Genomic DNA, 14,438 nt, shown 5'->3' on the forward strand with positions numbered 1-14,438 from the left:
CAGGTAAGCCTTGGAGACTCACAAGAAACAGAAAGCCCCCTGAATTTCAGGCTTTGTATCACTGTGTATGTATTAGAGATCAGAAATTCACTCTTCTGTCTTGTTTGTCTTTTAGGACTCTCTCCTATAAGGCAATAAACTGATACATTTATAGCTGAATGCAAACTGCAAAGGATTGCCCTTGTCCCACCAAAACAACGGATCATGATGGTGTTCATCACTGCTTTCTCAACATAATTTAGCAGGTATGGATTCAGCTATACCAACACAAAATGTTCATTTTTCTTTTAAAAACAGCCACGATATTGACATGATGCATCTATCAGCATGATGCCTTTAATAACCAGACATGTGGCCCGTGATTTTCCTCTGTCTGTGCTGATAGAGAGCGTCCTGAGACTCCTTCAGTTTACACATCAAGGCTTGGCCAAGGGGATTCTGGACTCCACAGCAACGGTTCAAACAGTTTTTCATTGTTGTAATCCACGGCGGATGATTCAGATATCGTTCAGCCTGGAGAAGAGAGAGGCAGCTTTGGGGTGCTCTAAGCGGCCTTCCAGACCCTGCCGGGAACTTTCACCAAACATTGGGAAAGGCAATTTACAAGAGCACGTAGTGACAGAACACGGGGGAATGGGTTCAAATGGAAGAGCGAAGGTTTCCATTCGATATTAGGAAGGAATCCTAATTGAAATCCTAATCCTGCGCGGAGGTGCGGCCTTAGCACGGGCTGCCGAGAGAGGTGTGCCTGCCCGTGGATCGCTGGGCGTGCCCAAGGCCAGGTGGGACGGGGACTGCAGACACCCGTGCTCGCGGCAGGTGTCCCGCCCATGGCAGGCCGGGCAGTGCACGGCTCCTCCCAGCGCACCGTGCCATAACCGCGGCCCGGGAGGCGGCCGGGCGCTTCCCCGCTCCGGGCCGAGCCGGGGGCGTTGGAGCCGGGGGCGTTCCGAGCGCCCCTCACGGTTCCGCCATTTGCTGCCCGCTGCCGCAGGGGCGCATGCGCGCGCCGCCCGCTCAGGCGCGGTGGCTCGGGCGGGCCGTGCGCGTGCGCGGCGGGGCCGGGGCAGCAGCGGAGCCGCCCCGGGCGGAGCGGGCGCGGGGGGCCCATGGGGCCGGTGCGGCCGTGAGCGCTCGGCTCGGCCCGGCTCGGCTCGGCTCGGCCCGGCGGGGGCAGCCCCGCGGAGCCATGGACGGACACGCGGCTCCGGGCGCGGGCGGCGAGGAGCCGCTGAGCTCCGGCAGGATGAACGCGAAGCGCGGCGGGCGCGCCGCGGAAGAGGAGAGCCGGAACAAGCCCAAGCTGGTGAGCGGGCGGGGAACGGCCCGGGCTCGAGCGGCGGCAGCAGCCGGGGGCGCGGATGCGCCGCTTCCAGCGGGCGATGCGGGGCGCGGGAGCCTTCCCGGGGATTAGCGGCCCCGCGTTCCGGGGTTCCGTGGGGGTTCGGGGGCTCCCGGAGAGGCAGCGCCCAGAAGGGCCGGGCCGCGGTGCCGCTGCCCGGGGCCGGGTGGGCGCTGAGCGCGGGCGGCAGCGGAGTTCCCACGCTCGGGAGGGGACAGGGACAGCGCCAGCGCTGCTCCGCAACCTCTGCCCCGCTCCGCGGCCGGAGCCGGGTGCGGCCGGCCCCGGCTGAACCATCCAGAACGCGGTGATCGTGATGCAAACCACGTGCTTGCCAATGGAACCTCTCACTTAATGGGAAAACAATTTCAGAAACTGGGTGGTGTCTCATGGCTTTTTTGAACGTAAATCCTGTTTAGGACTGTAGTTTGCTTATAATGGCTGTGCTCGTTGATCTTTTTACGGACAGACCTGATAAATCAAAATGCAGGTAGAGTTCAAGGCAGCATCACTGGGTTGTGTCACAGTTCATACATGCTGCAGCAGCAAAACCTGTAATGTGACAGTGTTTACCTTTGTGTGTTTACATTTGCCAGTTGCACGTGTTGAATCGACCCGATTTAGTTCAGTTCTTGCTGTATTTCCAAGAGCAACAGTGTAGCAGACATTTATAACTCCTTGAGTCCTCTCCTTGGAGAGAGTACTAAAGTTGCAAACTTTATTTAACCTGTTGCAAGGGCTTTCCCCGATACTGGTAAAACTAAGTCAGTTTTGAAGTTCTCCCACTGTGTGTTCCTTTAGTGAGCGTAGAGCTTTCAGATAATCAGCCTGACAATTTCAGTTCGGGTTCTTGTTGTTTGTTTGGGTTTTTTGTTGCAATTGTTTCAAAGGGTGGCAGTCAGAAGCCTGAATGGCTTGAACTGCCCTTGTATTAAAATTGACTAAGTGTATCTTGGCAAAAGATAAGCAAGTGTGGTGTCTTGTTTTGTTTCATGGTGTTATTGGAAACAAACTCATGTTTCCTTGCGTAGGATAAACTTTGTATAAACAGCACCTTTGGGTGTGTTTATACTACCCCTACTATTTCCTGCTAAAGTACATAAGAAGGCTGCCTGAAGATTCCTGCAGGGAAGTGATTCAAAAATCACTCAGGGAAGTGCTTCTCTTAGTAGCTGTGAACATAAATTTGAATTTTGCTCTAGCATAAGAGAACTCTGTTCTGCTAGAAACACATAATTTGAAAAATCAAAGTGAAATGAGCTCAAAATTGGATTGAACAGGATGACTATTTCCATTGCATGGTCTATTCGCTTATTTTAGAATCACTGGAATAAACTTTCATTGTTCCATTGAGTGGAAAAAAAGAACATTATGTTAATATTTGACTTCATTCACAGCAGTATGCTCTTGTTTCTTGAGGGGGTGGATGATTGCAGTCCAGCAGCACCCTGGATCAGAGCAGAGATATGTTGCTCAAATCAGAGCCATCTGAAAGATAGTTTTGCCCTAGGGTTAGTGACTGGCCTTTGATGATGTAATTGAGCAAGTGTGTTGAATAGGAAAGCAGATTTTTTTCATTCTGGACATGATGTACCTGACACGAACAGAGATTTACTTGTGAGGGAGAAAAAGGGCTGGGATTCAGGTGTGCTTTAAACTGAGTTGGGGTGACTGGACAGCCAGATTTACCAATGATTGCCGTGGGTTTGTTAGGGAAGAACAAACCTGTAATCAGAGAAAGGCTTCATTCATCATACAGGAGAGTTGTCCTACAAAATTTTGCTGGTTTTAAGTAGAATGAGGAGTTGGTTCTGCTGGGGTGGCAGTGTCCCCAGGCACTGGCAGAGCACTCTTACTTGCACCTCATCCCTGTTCTCTTCTTTGTGCAAGATAAGGATGTGTTTGGGACTTGTGGCAAGGAAGCCACACTGTTTGTGCTGTGCTGAGTTTCACTGAGTTCATATCCAAAGTTCCTCACAGCTGGGTGTGGAGGTTTTCTTGGTTCATCTTTGTAACTTCCAATTCATCGAGTTTCAGTGGAGTTGCAAATCAACCTGCACTCCCTGTGAAGTGTTGGGTGTAATTCCAGGAGCTCAGTGTGCTGACAGGAGTGTGCCTCCTCCCAAACTTATTTCACACATCCAGGGGAGTGCTGAGCAAGGGCTTGCTGGGACAGGCTGTGCAGCTACATACAGAGGAGAAAGTATTTTTGGTTCCTAGCACAGGAGCTGAAATTAGGCAAATCCTTGGGAAGAAGTCCAGAAAAATGATTTTTTTATGATAAAAATGGCTCTAGGTGACAGAGGGCTAGGAACTGAAGTCATTATCCTGAGGGAAGGGAAACTAGAATAGAAAGGTGGAAGGTTTTTATTTCCCTGTTCTCTTCATCTGAAACTAAAAGGTGTGCAGTGCTGCTCTGCCTGCAGGAGTGCAGTGCTTTGTTTGGTGGGGTTTTTAAGGGCTGCAGCCTGATCAATGGCACTTTTCCTGATGGACAGGAAGTAGGACTGTGCTGTTGGGAGAGAATCTGTGCTGGGAAGGAAAACAATGCTTTAAGTATTTCTCTGTAAGACAATTGACTATATACACACACAAGTAATTAAAAGTGAGCTGGATCAGGACTACTAATTCATTTATTTTCTGCTTTAGGTAGTTGGGAGAGGTGTTCAGGTTTCATGCAATTTGTTGAATGTGACTGAGCTGCACAATGAGAATTTAGTTCCAGTTTTTATAGTAGCAGTGTGTAAACTGGAGTATTTTACTGAAGTTTGATATCACTGTTAAGAGCACCTGGACTCAACTGCTGCTGAGGGAGCTCTGGGTTGGTGTTTTGGGGGTTTTTTCCCTTTTTTTTTTTTTTTTTTCTGGCTTAAGGACTAGAGGTTGGAATAAGTGCCTGGTATTTTTGTCGTCATTTTTGTTTACAGTGAAATGCGCAGAAAAAAGATCGAGATTGTTTTGGCAAACAATCATCTGATCTCACGTCAGCCCTGAGAATAGGCTGGCAGGAGGTGGCAGAGAGCACTTCATGGGTTTGGCAACATGCTAATTTGCTTGTTTTAAAGCATGCCTGTTCTGCTAGGGCAAACACACTAAATTAAGGTTGTCAGGGAGATTGCTGGGATTCCTCTGTTGGTTAATGCTTAACTCAGATGTTCTTTGCTCTCCTCCACGCTTCAGTCACATGGGAAATAGATAATTCTGTCAGGGACCTAGGAAATGGGAAGTGCTTGAGAGTGGCAGCTCTGGTTTGACAGAGCTGGGGTAGCTTACCAAGGGCCTGGCAAGCTGAGCATCTTTTTGGTTGAGAAGTTGAAGTCAGACTTTTGACAGGAGCTCATGGCAGAAGAAGGGGAGACAGAGGTCATAGAAAGGAGCTGGAGAGGAGACTCAAAGGGGAAGGTGGTTTGAAGGATGAAGTGTTTGTTGGTCAGAGACACTGAAATCACTGATGCTGGAGGTTTTCAAGTTCTGAACCTGGATAGAGTCTTTAGCATGCTGATGTGAATTTGGTGGGTGACTCTGCTTTTTGGGCTGCCCTGAGAAAAGAATGAGATCCATTCAAACGTCTGTGGTTTTGTGAGTCAGCACTTGAAAAAAGGTGCTGTAACAGGGTCTGGGGTGCTCTGGGAGTGGTAGAGCACTGCCTGATGAGAAATTCATGTGGCCAGTGGTTTTGGTGGTGTTTTTAATTCCAGTTAATATCTCGTGTCACTGTAGGATTAGCAGAAGCACGTGGTGGCCAGGACATGCTAGCACTCACTGCTTTACCCCCAGGTTCCCTCCAGGTCTGTGTGGGAGCTGTTCAGTGCAGGATTCTCCACTTCCTACAGACCACATTTCTGAAAGGAGCTGCCTTCTGAGTGTGTTGTGGCCTTTAAAATCAGATTAGGAGAAAGATGTTGTGTAACTTGCAAAACAAATTGTTAGGGGGAAGAGAGAGCTCCTTTAATTGGAGAGCAAGTGGATTTGGTGATTCACCCAAGGAGCATCTCATATTTTGTTTTAAAAGCAGAAATTGTTTGTGCTTAACACTGAAGTCTTTTAAACCATGTGAGCTTTGAGAAAAGCTAGGAACTCAGCATTCTGACTAATATGCCATAACCTGGCATCAAACAGTGGGATAAAAGTTTTTATGAAGTCACTTTAAAACAGAAGTAACCTGAGTGCGCTTGGGAGAGGTTTCCCAGCTGAGTTGCACCACCCATATCAGTTCAGGAGTGGAGTGATTTAAACTGTGCCTATCAATCCTTGTCAGACAGACTGTGTGCTGCAGGACCCACCAAAAAAAAAAAAAAAAGGCAGTGTTCTTCTTGCATGACTCCTTTAGATATCTGTGCACTGCATACGTGAACTATGAGTCAGGTTGAGCAGAGATTTTTGGCAATCAAATCAAATGTCTTACATTTGAAATCACAGTGTCTCTGAGTGAGATCTGTGCATGCCTGCAGAGAGTTCTTGTTTCAAGTGTATGCTTGAGGAAGAAGTGCACCAAAATGCTTGTGTTCTAAAAGAGACTTGATATTACCAGATCAAAGTCAGGGTGTTTCAGCAAGTGAAGCTGTCCCGGGGTGACTTTATGATGCTTGTATCCCCATTGGTCTAACCCAGGAATCATTTTGCACCTTTAAGACTGGTTCTGAGGGCAAAGAGCGAGGAAGAAGAAGCACACAGTTTTTCTCCCAAATTTGCCCTAAACCAGGACAGAAGTTTTCAAGGGTGCAATCATTACTGAAGAGTAAAATTAATGTCTTCTGGAGCTTCTGTTACTTGGACTTGTCCTGGTCAGGCACTGCTGCTGACATGGAGGGAAGGGCAGGCTCGATGCTGATGTTTAGGTAAATGCTGGAGCTTTTAATGGGAATTGCTGTTAACACCATGTGAGGTGATAGAGACAGTGATAAGCCTATCTGTGGTAATTAAACTTCCTGAACTACTCCTTGTAAGACAAAACTGTAGAGCACTTCTGTACACTACAGGAAGCTTTGCAAACAGAGCAGATTCCACCCAGGCTGGGTGAAAGGCAGCTGTGGGGACTGACAGTGTCACAGCGGATGGAAGTGGTGCTTTCTGAGACTGCAGGCAGTGTGGTGCTGAATGTTCAAGGATGAACTTTGTTCTGGTGTCCCAGAATTAGGATTGCTGGTGACCCAGCAGAAGGAAAAGATCTGCCTTTCCCCATGGAGTGGGCTACAAGATGATGACTTCATGATTTCTGCATCATTTGCAGCTCTCTAGAAGTAAACAATAAAGCAGTATTGGCTAATAAGATCCCTCTGATTCTTTTCATCCTTGTCCAAATTCAGAGTACAACAAGCAATGTCAGTTGCTGCTGGAGTAACTGTCAATTTCAGTTTGTTCTTCATCAGTTTGCTTATTCAACCTTGAAGCACAAGAAGTTAGCAAATTACTCAAATGAATGGTTTTAGCAGTTGCTTACAGTTTTTATATCATTATTCCTTACAAAAAAACAATGCAGTAACTTTGTTTAGGAGGAAATAAGGTTTTTTTTTCTTAAAATCAGCTATGGTGGTAGAGCAGATAATTTTGGGAGATTGAAACAGTTAAAAAACCTTCTTTAGTATTTGTCTAGCAATTGATAAAGCTGCAGGTAGACAAAGATAACTTGTCTTAAACTTGCATATTGGTTTTGTATCAAACTGATCTTCAGATCTTGTCAGTGAAGTGGCTTTTTGCTGCAGCATTGGAGGAGTGAGCAGCACAAGGATTCCACCTTCACCTGTAGCTTCCTCCCAGGTAAATAGGTGGGATGTTGTGTGCACTAACACAGCCCTCAAGGCAAAGGTGTATACCTGGTAACAATAAATTGTATGGGAGAAAGGGGTGCCAGGTCAAGAATTGGCTTTTTTAGGGAGCAGTGTGGGCTCCAGCTCTCTCCCTGCTCCCCTTGGTGCTCTGCTGACATCAGTTTGGTGTGGCAGTGGGACAGACAAGGTCCTGAAATGAACCTGTCAGAACCACTCCTGTACTATTTGGTCATCTTTGATTATTGCCTAGAACCAATGAGCCTGGAATTATGGCACATTATAACTCCTCCTGTTGGATGAGTTTGTCTAAAGTTCATCCACCAGTTCCATGGAATTGTGTCTGCTTTTCAGCCCTCCTCTCCTGATCACCTGGTCATGGTGTGATAGCAGCCCAGATCTGAGAAGGATCTGCTGTGGCAGTGAAATGATATTGTGATGTACATCATGATCTAAATCATGGACTCTTCTGATTTATAGAAATGGAGAAATACCTTGGAAGTTCAGTTCTGGAACAAGCCACCAATAGGAATTTTATGGTTTGCTTCAGCTCCTGAAGGTTTTCGGTTCACCTGGGTGTGGTAATATTTGGCCTGAAGGTGTAGTGCATAGTGTAATGTCACCACACCTTGTGTGTTGTGAAAGGCAAAAATGTTCTGAGGAGTTTCTAATGGATACTGGCTCCTCCCATGTCAACAGGAAACCCTTGGGAGAGTGAGGGAAGGGCAGTGTTGAGGTGGTGCTTGTGGCAGGCAGCTTTCTTGTCAGGCTCCCTTCCTTTGAGTGATCCTCAGAGAAAATCCTTGCAGAGGAGGCTAATGGAGAAAATGATGAATATGGTGAATGTCTGATGTGTCTGCTGCCTGTACGTGTTCTTTGCATAGTGTTACTAGAAATCTTTTCAATTTGTAACAGTTTAAACTTGTTTCAAAGGCTGAAAATGTTAGTGTGAAAGTGGCTGATTAAAAACAATGTCATTGGAAAAGGTACTGCCTTGCATTCCTTAGTGATATTTGTGTGTATGTGAATATATGTATTAACACACTTACTGCTGCCCTACTTATTGTAGAAATAGGAACTTTTCTTTTTATAACAAGACCCCATTAACACATTTAGTTTGTCCCTTTGAGTCAGAATAAATACAGAACAACTTGCTTGAGGATTGTGGAACTTAGAGCATTGCTGCCTCGCAGTTTAGAACAAGTTTCTAAATAAAAATTTTAAAATATTTGGGGCATAGTGCTGTAGAATCCCAAGCCCTGGTATTGAAGGACTGTTGCTCTTCAGCCAGGAGAGCAGCTGTGATTTTTATGTTCCAAAGGCTGAGGGAATTGCAGGATTGGTGGGTGCAGGTTGGTTTGAGGGACGCAGGCCTGGTTCTTGGTCCAGGGATTAGCTGGTCAAACATTAATAACTTTGTCCTGGCTGGAGTCACATGAACAAACTGTTCCATGTGCAGGCATGAAGGTGAGAGGAAATAACCTGAGACCTTCAATGTCCCTGTGGACGCCTTTTTGTCACAATTTGTTGGTTATGTGTTCACAGGTGGCTCTGTATAAATTCAGTTTGGGCTCAGGGATGGTGGAACAAGACAAAATAAGTACTTGGTCAGGAGAAATGCTAGTTCTGCAGTTCATTTCTCCTTCTTAATATGGTAAGAGCTAATGATGGTTGTTATAATGACCTTTAAGGGTGCCTGTGGTTCAGTGTTTTTAGAGAGTGTAGCTTTGTCAGGAACAAATACAAAGCCAACATGAGATTCATTAGATTCTAGCCCCTAATAACAGAATACAAGCTGTTAATTCTTGTGCAGTATAAAGTTTTCTGCTTCGTTCTCTGCATTTTGGTTCTTTGTGTTCTTTCTCTTGCTGTGAATTATTTTTGTCTGTTAAATTTGAGTAACTTCTGAAGTACTTGGGTTTCATAATGGAGCTGTGCTGGATGTTTGCATTTGTAATTGTGTGAGTACAGGAGTAGATGAGAACTTGACAGTTATTAAGAGTTGAAGTGGTTGTGTGTCCCAGTTGTATTAGAACAGGGGAGAATTTCCATAAAGAAGAAAGAAGGCAGCAGCACATCAGGCTGAGAATATGCACTGGTGCCATGTATGTTTGAGGTTTTGTGCCAGCCACGAAGATGGCCAAGTTCCACAGCTGCCCCAGGAGCTGAGCCCACTGCCATCCTTCAGGCTGGCCCTGCCCCTCCTGGGGAGCTGCACAGTAACTTTGCTCTCTGATTTGTACACACTGAAGGAAAGTGTACAGTGACAAATGCACAGCACTGCATTTTGTTTTCATCCTCCAGTTTATTGTAGCTTGGTGGAGATGTTCCCAAACTGGAAAGGTGAAGAGTGCAGCAGAAGGGTTTGGTGAAATTTCTGCCTGGAAACCCGAAAGGAAATTTGCATTTTTAATATGCATTCTTCAGACAAAGGTTGGGTGGATAGGACAGGCTTCCTAAATCCATTAAGGTTAGTTTACACTGTTCTGTGATTCAGACTGATTCCTGAATGCCTTCTAAGATAAGCAGTAATCCCATCAGTTAACATTTGATATTTCAAAAGAATTGTTTTTGAAAAACCTTTATAAAATTCATGTGAGTGTTCTGAGATAGCCAGAGCACATTGAACACTTAATATTAAGATAAACTTTTTTTTTTTTGCTCATCTCCTTTAGATCTCCTTTAGCAGACAATAAGATTCTCCACAATCTATGACAAATTTCTGTAATGTCCTGAATTCCAGTTTCTTAATAGGGACCCTCACCTGTACTGAAGTCAAGTGATACCATGGGATTCCTCATTATTAAGTACAATGTAATTCCTTTCTGTTCACATGGTGCTTCATTTCCTACTTCCCCAAAGGACAAATCTTCTAAGGATGCTGTTATAAACAGGAAAGAATAGGGAAGAGGACAGGAAGACCTGGAGTGTGACACAGCAGCTGTACATTGTTCAACTCAATATTCTTTGCCTCTTGAGGTACATTATGGTCCATGCCTGTGGAAATTATTTAACCCTGAATTTCAGTTCTGTGAGGAAAAGCCAGAGTTCCCTGCTTTGACAGCAGCACTACTCATTTTTCCAAGTTTTAGTATCATATCATTTATTATTAAGGGAGAAAAAAGTGTCTTTTTCATTAACTTATGGTAATGCAGGGATCAAATACTGCTCTGATTGTGTACTTGCTCTTTACTAGTAGGTCTGTCTTGGAAGACAGACAACATTATTCTAAGTTGTTGACATGATCCCTGTGACCATGTTCCAAGTCTGCTGAGTACAGACAAAATGAATGTTCTTCACAAGGAATTCCAGCTCCTTTGGCTCACTGCACCCCTTCTGCTGCCAGTTTGTTTGTGGGCTGTGGTTTGGTTGGTTGGATTTTCTTACAAAACAACCCAAACAAAGCAGATACACATGTTCTCACTTTCTCAAAGCCTATCAAAGGCAATCTATTCCATTTCCAAGGAGCTGCCCAGTATCCAGTGAAGCTCCTGCAGCTTGCTGTGGGTGTTCTGCTTTATTTTAAAGTGCATCATTCCTCTCCCAACAGATGCATTCTGCCAGTTTAACTTCTCAAATGGTTTCGTAGGAAAATCCAAATGGAGTCTGACACTTATTTCAGTGTTTACTGTACCCACAAGAGCAAGAGATGTTCTACACAGCCACCAGCATGCAGTGCAAAATCTTACCAAATCCGTCTCTGCGCAGAACAGCAAGAAAAGTTTATAGAAGCTGAGCCTCTCCCTTGCAGGGCTATTGGGCTGTCCTGTGTACACTGTCATAGAGAAAGCAAGTAAGCTGAAATGAAAAAAAAAGTGTAAGTATTAGTGCAAGTATTAGAGTGAAGAAATTTCTCAAAGCAGTTTCTGCTTCAATTTTCAAGATAACTTCAACTCTGTCAAGTTGCTCCTCTTGAGAGAAAATACTTATGTTACAACAAAAGATTAATTTCAGGTTCAAGGTGTGTGATTGTGGTTAAAAGGGTAAGAACTAGGATTGCAGCTCAGTCAGAGCAAAGATGACTCTCATCATGATGAAAAGGTGTCTCTTGAGGAGGTGAGGCATAAAAGGAGACCTGCTCTCACTCCTCTCCACTGACCCACCTCAGAGCTGTGCAACAGCTCCCACTCGGTCCCAGCAGCTCCCCAGAGTGTCTCAATGAAAAGCTCAGCACCTGCACCCAGGAGGGCCAGAGCAGGAGCCAAAGGTGAGCAGCAATTCAGTGCACATCAAGTATTGCTCTCAGAAAAACTGCTTTGTGCTGCCCCTGGCATGGAAGCAAAGAGATCAATCCCACTGCTTGTATCTCAGCATAAAACTGAGATAAAGTCTGCACGTATTATGTCAGGAATTGTTTTGACGTAGTTTTTCCAGTTTAACTGTTCCAGAATATTTCAAAAGCACTTCACAATAACATTATACCCAAAAAGCAAAAGCCAAGTTCCCTAAAACCTCAAAGGTCAACCATATTTTTGAAAAGCAAGCAGCAGAGATCCAGTGCTGAGCGCTGTGCTGCTAGGCACACTTTGCAGGAAAGCAACTTGGCTTTTTCAAAGGCTAACTTGCAAAAGCTTTAACAGCAAACTGTTGATAGTTTCAAGTGAGGAATGTAAAAGCTGTAGAGCATTCTGAGGAGAGACTGTGTTTTTGTGCTATGAAAATTGTGGTGTCTCTAATGAAAAGCCTGCTGCACTTTTTCCAGGTGCTCAAAGCAATCCTTGCAGGATGCCCAGGCAGCAGAGCAGGACCCAGCTCCTGGCTGGAGCAAGGGCTGCCTGGGGAGCTCTGCAGCTGGGTAGCAGGGATGTGAGCCCTTGTCTGATACAGCTGCTGGGGAGACTTGATGGGAAGTGTTTGGATTTCAGCTGTGGCTCTGGAAAATGCTGGGACTTCCTTAATTTGTCTCTGCAATTAAATGGTTCTCAGATCAGTGGAACCTGATCTGAGTGTCCTGTGCCACCCTTGCTCTGTGTCTCACACCCAGCAATTTTGTTGGCTTAGACTGACATGGAACTGCAGCTTTTAGAATAAAAACTTGTAATTTTTTTTCTGGTTTTTAAAGCTTACTTATTAATGAGCACCAAGAAACCATTGTCTGAAAAAAACTTTTCAAAACACTGATGGCAGTTTTGAGCTTCAAATTATATATGTATTAAAAAAAAGGTCAGATGTCTTCCTCAACTCCTTTTGTATCTTCAGTTACAAAGCTGATGAAATTGACTGTTTGTTTACAGTGATTTTTTTTTTTTCAATTTCTGACTGAATTTGCTCTTTTGTAAAAGCTCAGTCCCTGGCATTTGTGAGGGGAGTGTCTGATATGATCCCCATCCTTTGGCATGTGTTCCCTCCCCTTCTGTTTGGGAGCAGTGCTGAGGCATCTCCCAGCAGGTGATTAAGGATTGGTGCCCTCTGCTGTTAATGATTTACCAGCCTCGGGCTTTATTTAGCACGAGGAATTGTCAAACTTATTTCTGGAGCATTGCTCATTTGTGGATGGTCATTCTCCTGGGGAAAAAGTGGAGAAATTGGGCAAAGCTGGCAGCTTCCCTCTGGGGGGTGGTGCCATCCTGCCCTGACTCAGGGATGCCAACAGTTCTCCATCTGCATTTTGGCAGCCTGTGCTTCCCTCCATGCTCAGGCTCTAGGTTAAGCCTTGATTTAAAACGTTGAATAATGCACATTCAAGGAGTTTGTGAAGCAAGCAGCTGCAAGGCAAACATGATTTTTTCCATATGGTGTCATATAGCCCAAATGTAAATGTACAACAATAGTAACAAAACCATTGGTATTGCTCAATTCAAGTGTTTTGGAGAAAGCAGATGGATTACAACAGTCATTTCAAGGTTTTTCTGAAAGCATAGTGAATGCTCCTCGAAGTGTGAAAAATATTATGCTAAAGCAGACATTAGTAATAAAATTAGTAAAAATATAATTCACAAAATGTCAGGTATACTTCATCATGGGTAAAGATCTTGAAAGGCCTAAATGAGTGTGTAGTCCTGGTTTCTGCACATGAGCTTTAATAGCTTGGGTATCTTTTCACCATTTCCCAGGTGCCTTTTCAGATTTAATTCCAAAGCTGAATATGTTAACAGATGGTTAAATTGTCTAATGGGAACATTATTCATTCTCTGAACTGAAGAACAGAGGTTGTAGGAGTGAATTCTATTTTGTGACTAAGACCTAGATTCAAGATGCAGACAACTTTTTGTACTTCAAATATTAACCAGGATGGCATCCCTTTAAACTCCCTGGGTTCAGGTGCTCATATGGGAAGCTATTCCTTTGCTGCTTGTATGCAAATTAAAAGGTCTTGTCCTTGAGTGAAACTTTACCATGGCTTTTGCAGGTGTTGAAGTCGAGGTAAATTCTAGAAAACAGCAGTATCAGTTCAGTTAAAAGAGAAAAAAAAATAATAAAAACCCAAGGAAGTTGAGAGAAGGTCAAGTTTCTGGTTGCTACCCCTAGAGAATGAGCTTTGCTGGGCACAGTGGGAGCTGCTCCCTGAGCTTGCAGCCTGGCTGCAGAAATGGGTGTTCCAGCACAACACAGTTTGCCTGGTCAGTGGAGTAAAAATTGCTGTTAGGTTTAGAAGTTACCCAGCTGATCATTGCTCATTCTGCATGTGGTGATCTGGGAGTTGCTGCTGATTTGATTTTTGTGGTGAGAGTGAGACTCCTGAGCATAATAATTAAGAACATGGGAAAGTAATACTTGAATATAATCAATCCATGTAAATGTACCTCAGTGTACAACTCATGGCTAGCTCAAGTGATTTGGAAGGTTTTATTAAAACACAAGTTAGGAAAAGGTATAAAAAAGTAGCCTTGGTGTGAGTTTTGTATTAAAAGTTGGTGCAATCACCTCAAGTAATTGAATTCTGTGAATGTGACATTGTTGCTGCTGTAGCCTGCATTGTTTGCATGAGGAAGCAGTGATTTCTGCATCAGGAAATGTAGTGATCTACAAATATCTTTCTGCTGTTTTCATGTGCAAGATTTCAATTACTCTGAATATTAACTTGGCTGAGACCTTTAGAGATAAAAGAATTGTCTGGTGCAGGTGCATTAGTGTGTGCTATTATTTTTGTGTGATTTACTGTCGTGATCTGTCTGTGCTTATAAAAGTAGCCAGATACACAGAGTAAACTGAGACTGGGAAGAGTGACTAGAAAATGATATTAACTGTTGATGGACAGGAAAGGCTGTGTTTGGAAGGGAGAAGCTCTATCACTTAAATCTGCTAAGTACAGAACTATGTAAGTCAGTAGGAAATAGTTCTCTGGTGTAGAAGCTGAAGAAATTCTGTGGTTTGTGTTGACATTATAACTG

The 14,438-nt window shown here is 44.4% G+C and overlaps 1 protein-coding gene across 3 annotated transcripts in view; it reads left to right on the top strand.

The window, feature by feature from the left end:
* Positions 1–1,061: 1,061 nt before the first annotated feature.
* The window catches only part of DIAPH2 (diaphanous related formin 2), a 168,100-nt gene continuing 154,723 nt past the window's right edge, over positions 1,062–14,438 (top strand). For all 3 annotated transcript variants that reach the window (XM_084213270.1, XM_084213271.1, XM_084213272.1), the window contains exon 1: positions 1,062–1,306. In XM_084213270.1, the coding sequence (XP_084069396.1) occupies positions 1,190–1,306 (117 nt within the window). In that variant the 5' untranslated portion in view covers positions 1,062–1,189. The remainder of the gene's footprint in view (positions 1,307–14,438) is intronic.

The sequence above is a fragment of the Fringilla coelebs genome (genome assembly GCF_963513975.1).
Source record: "Fringilla coelebs genome assembly, chromosome: 11".
NCBI classification, from domain to species: domain Eukaryota; kingdom Metazoa; phylum Chordata; class Aves; order Passeriformes; family Fringillidae; genus Fringilla; species Fringilla coelebs.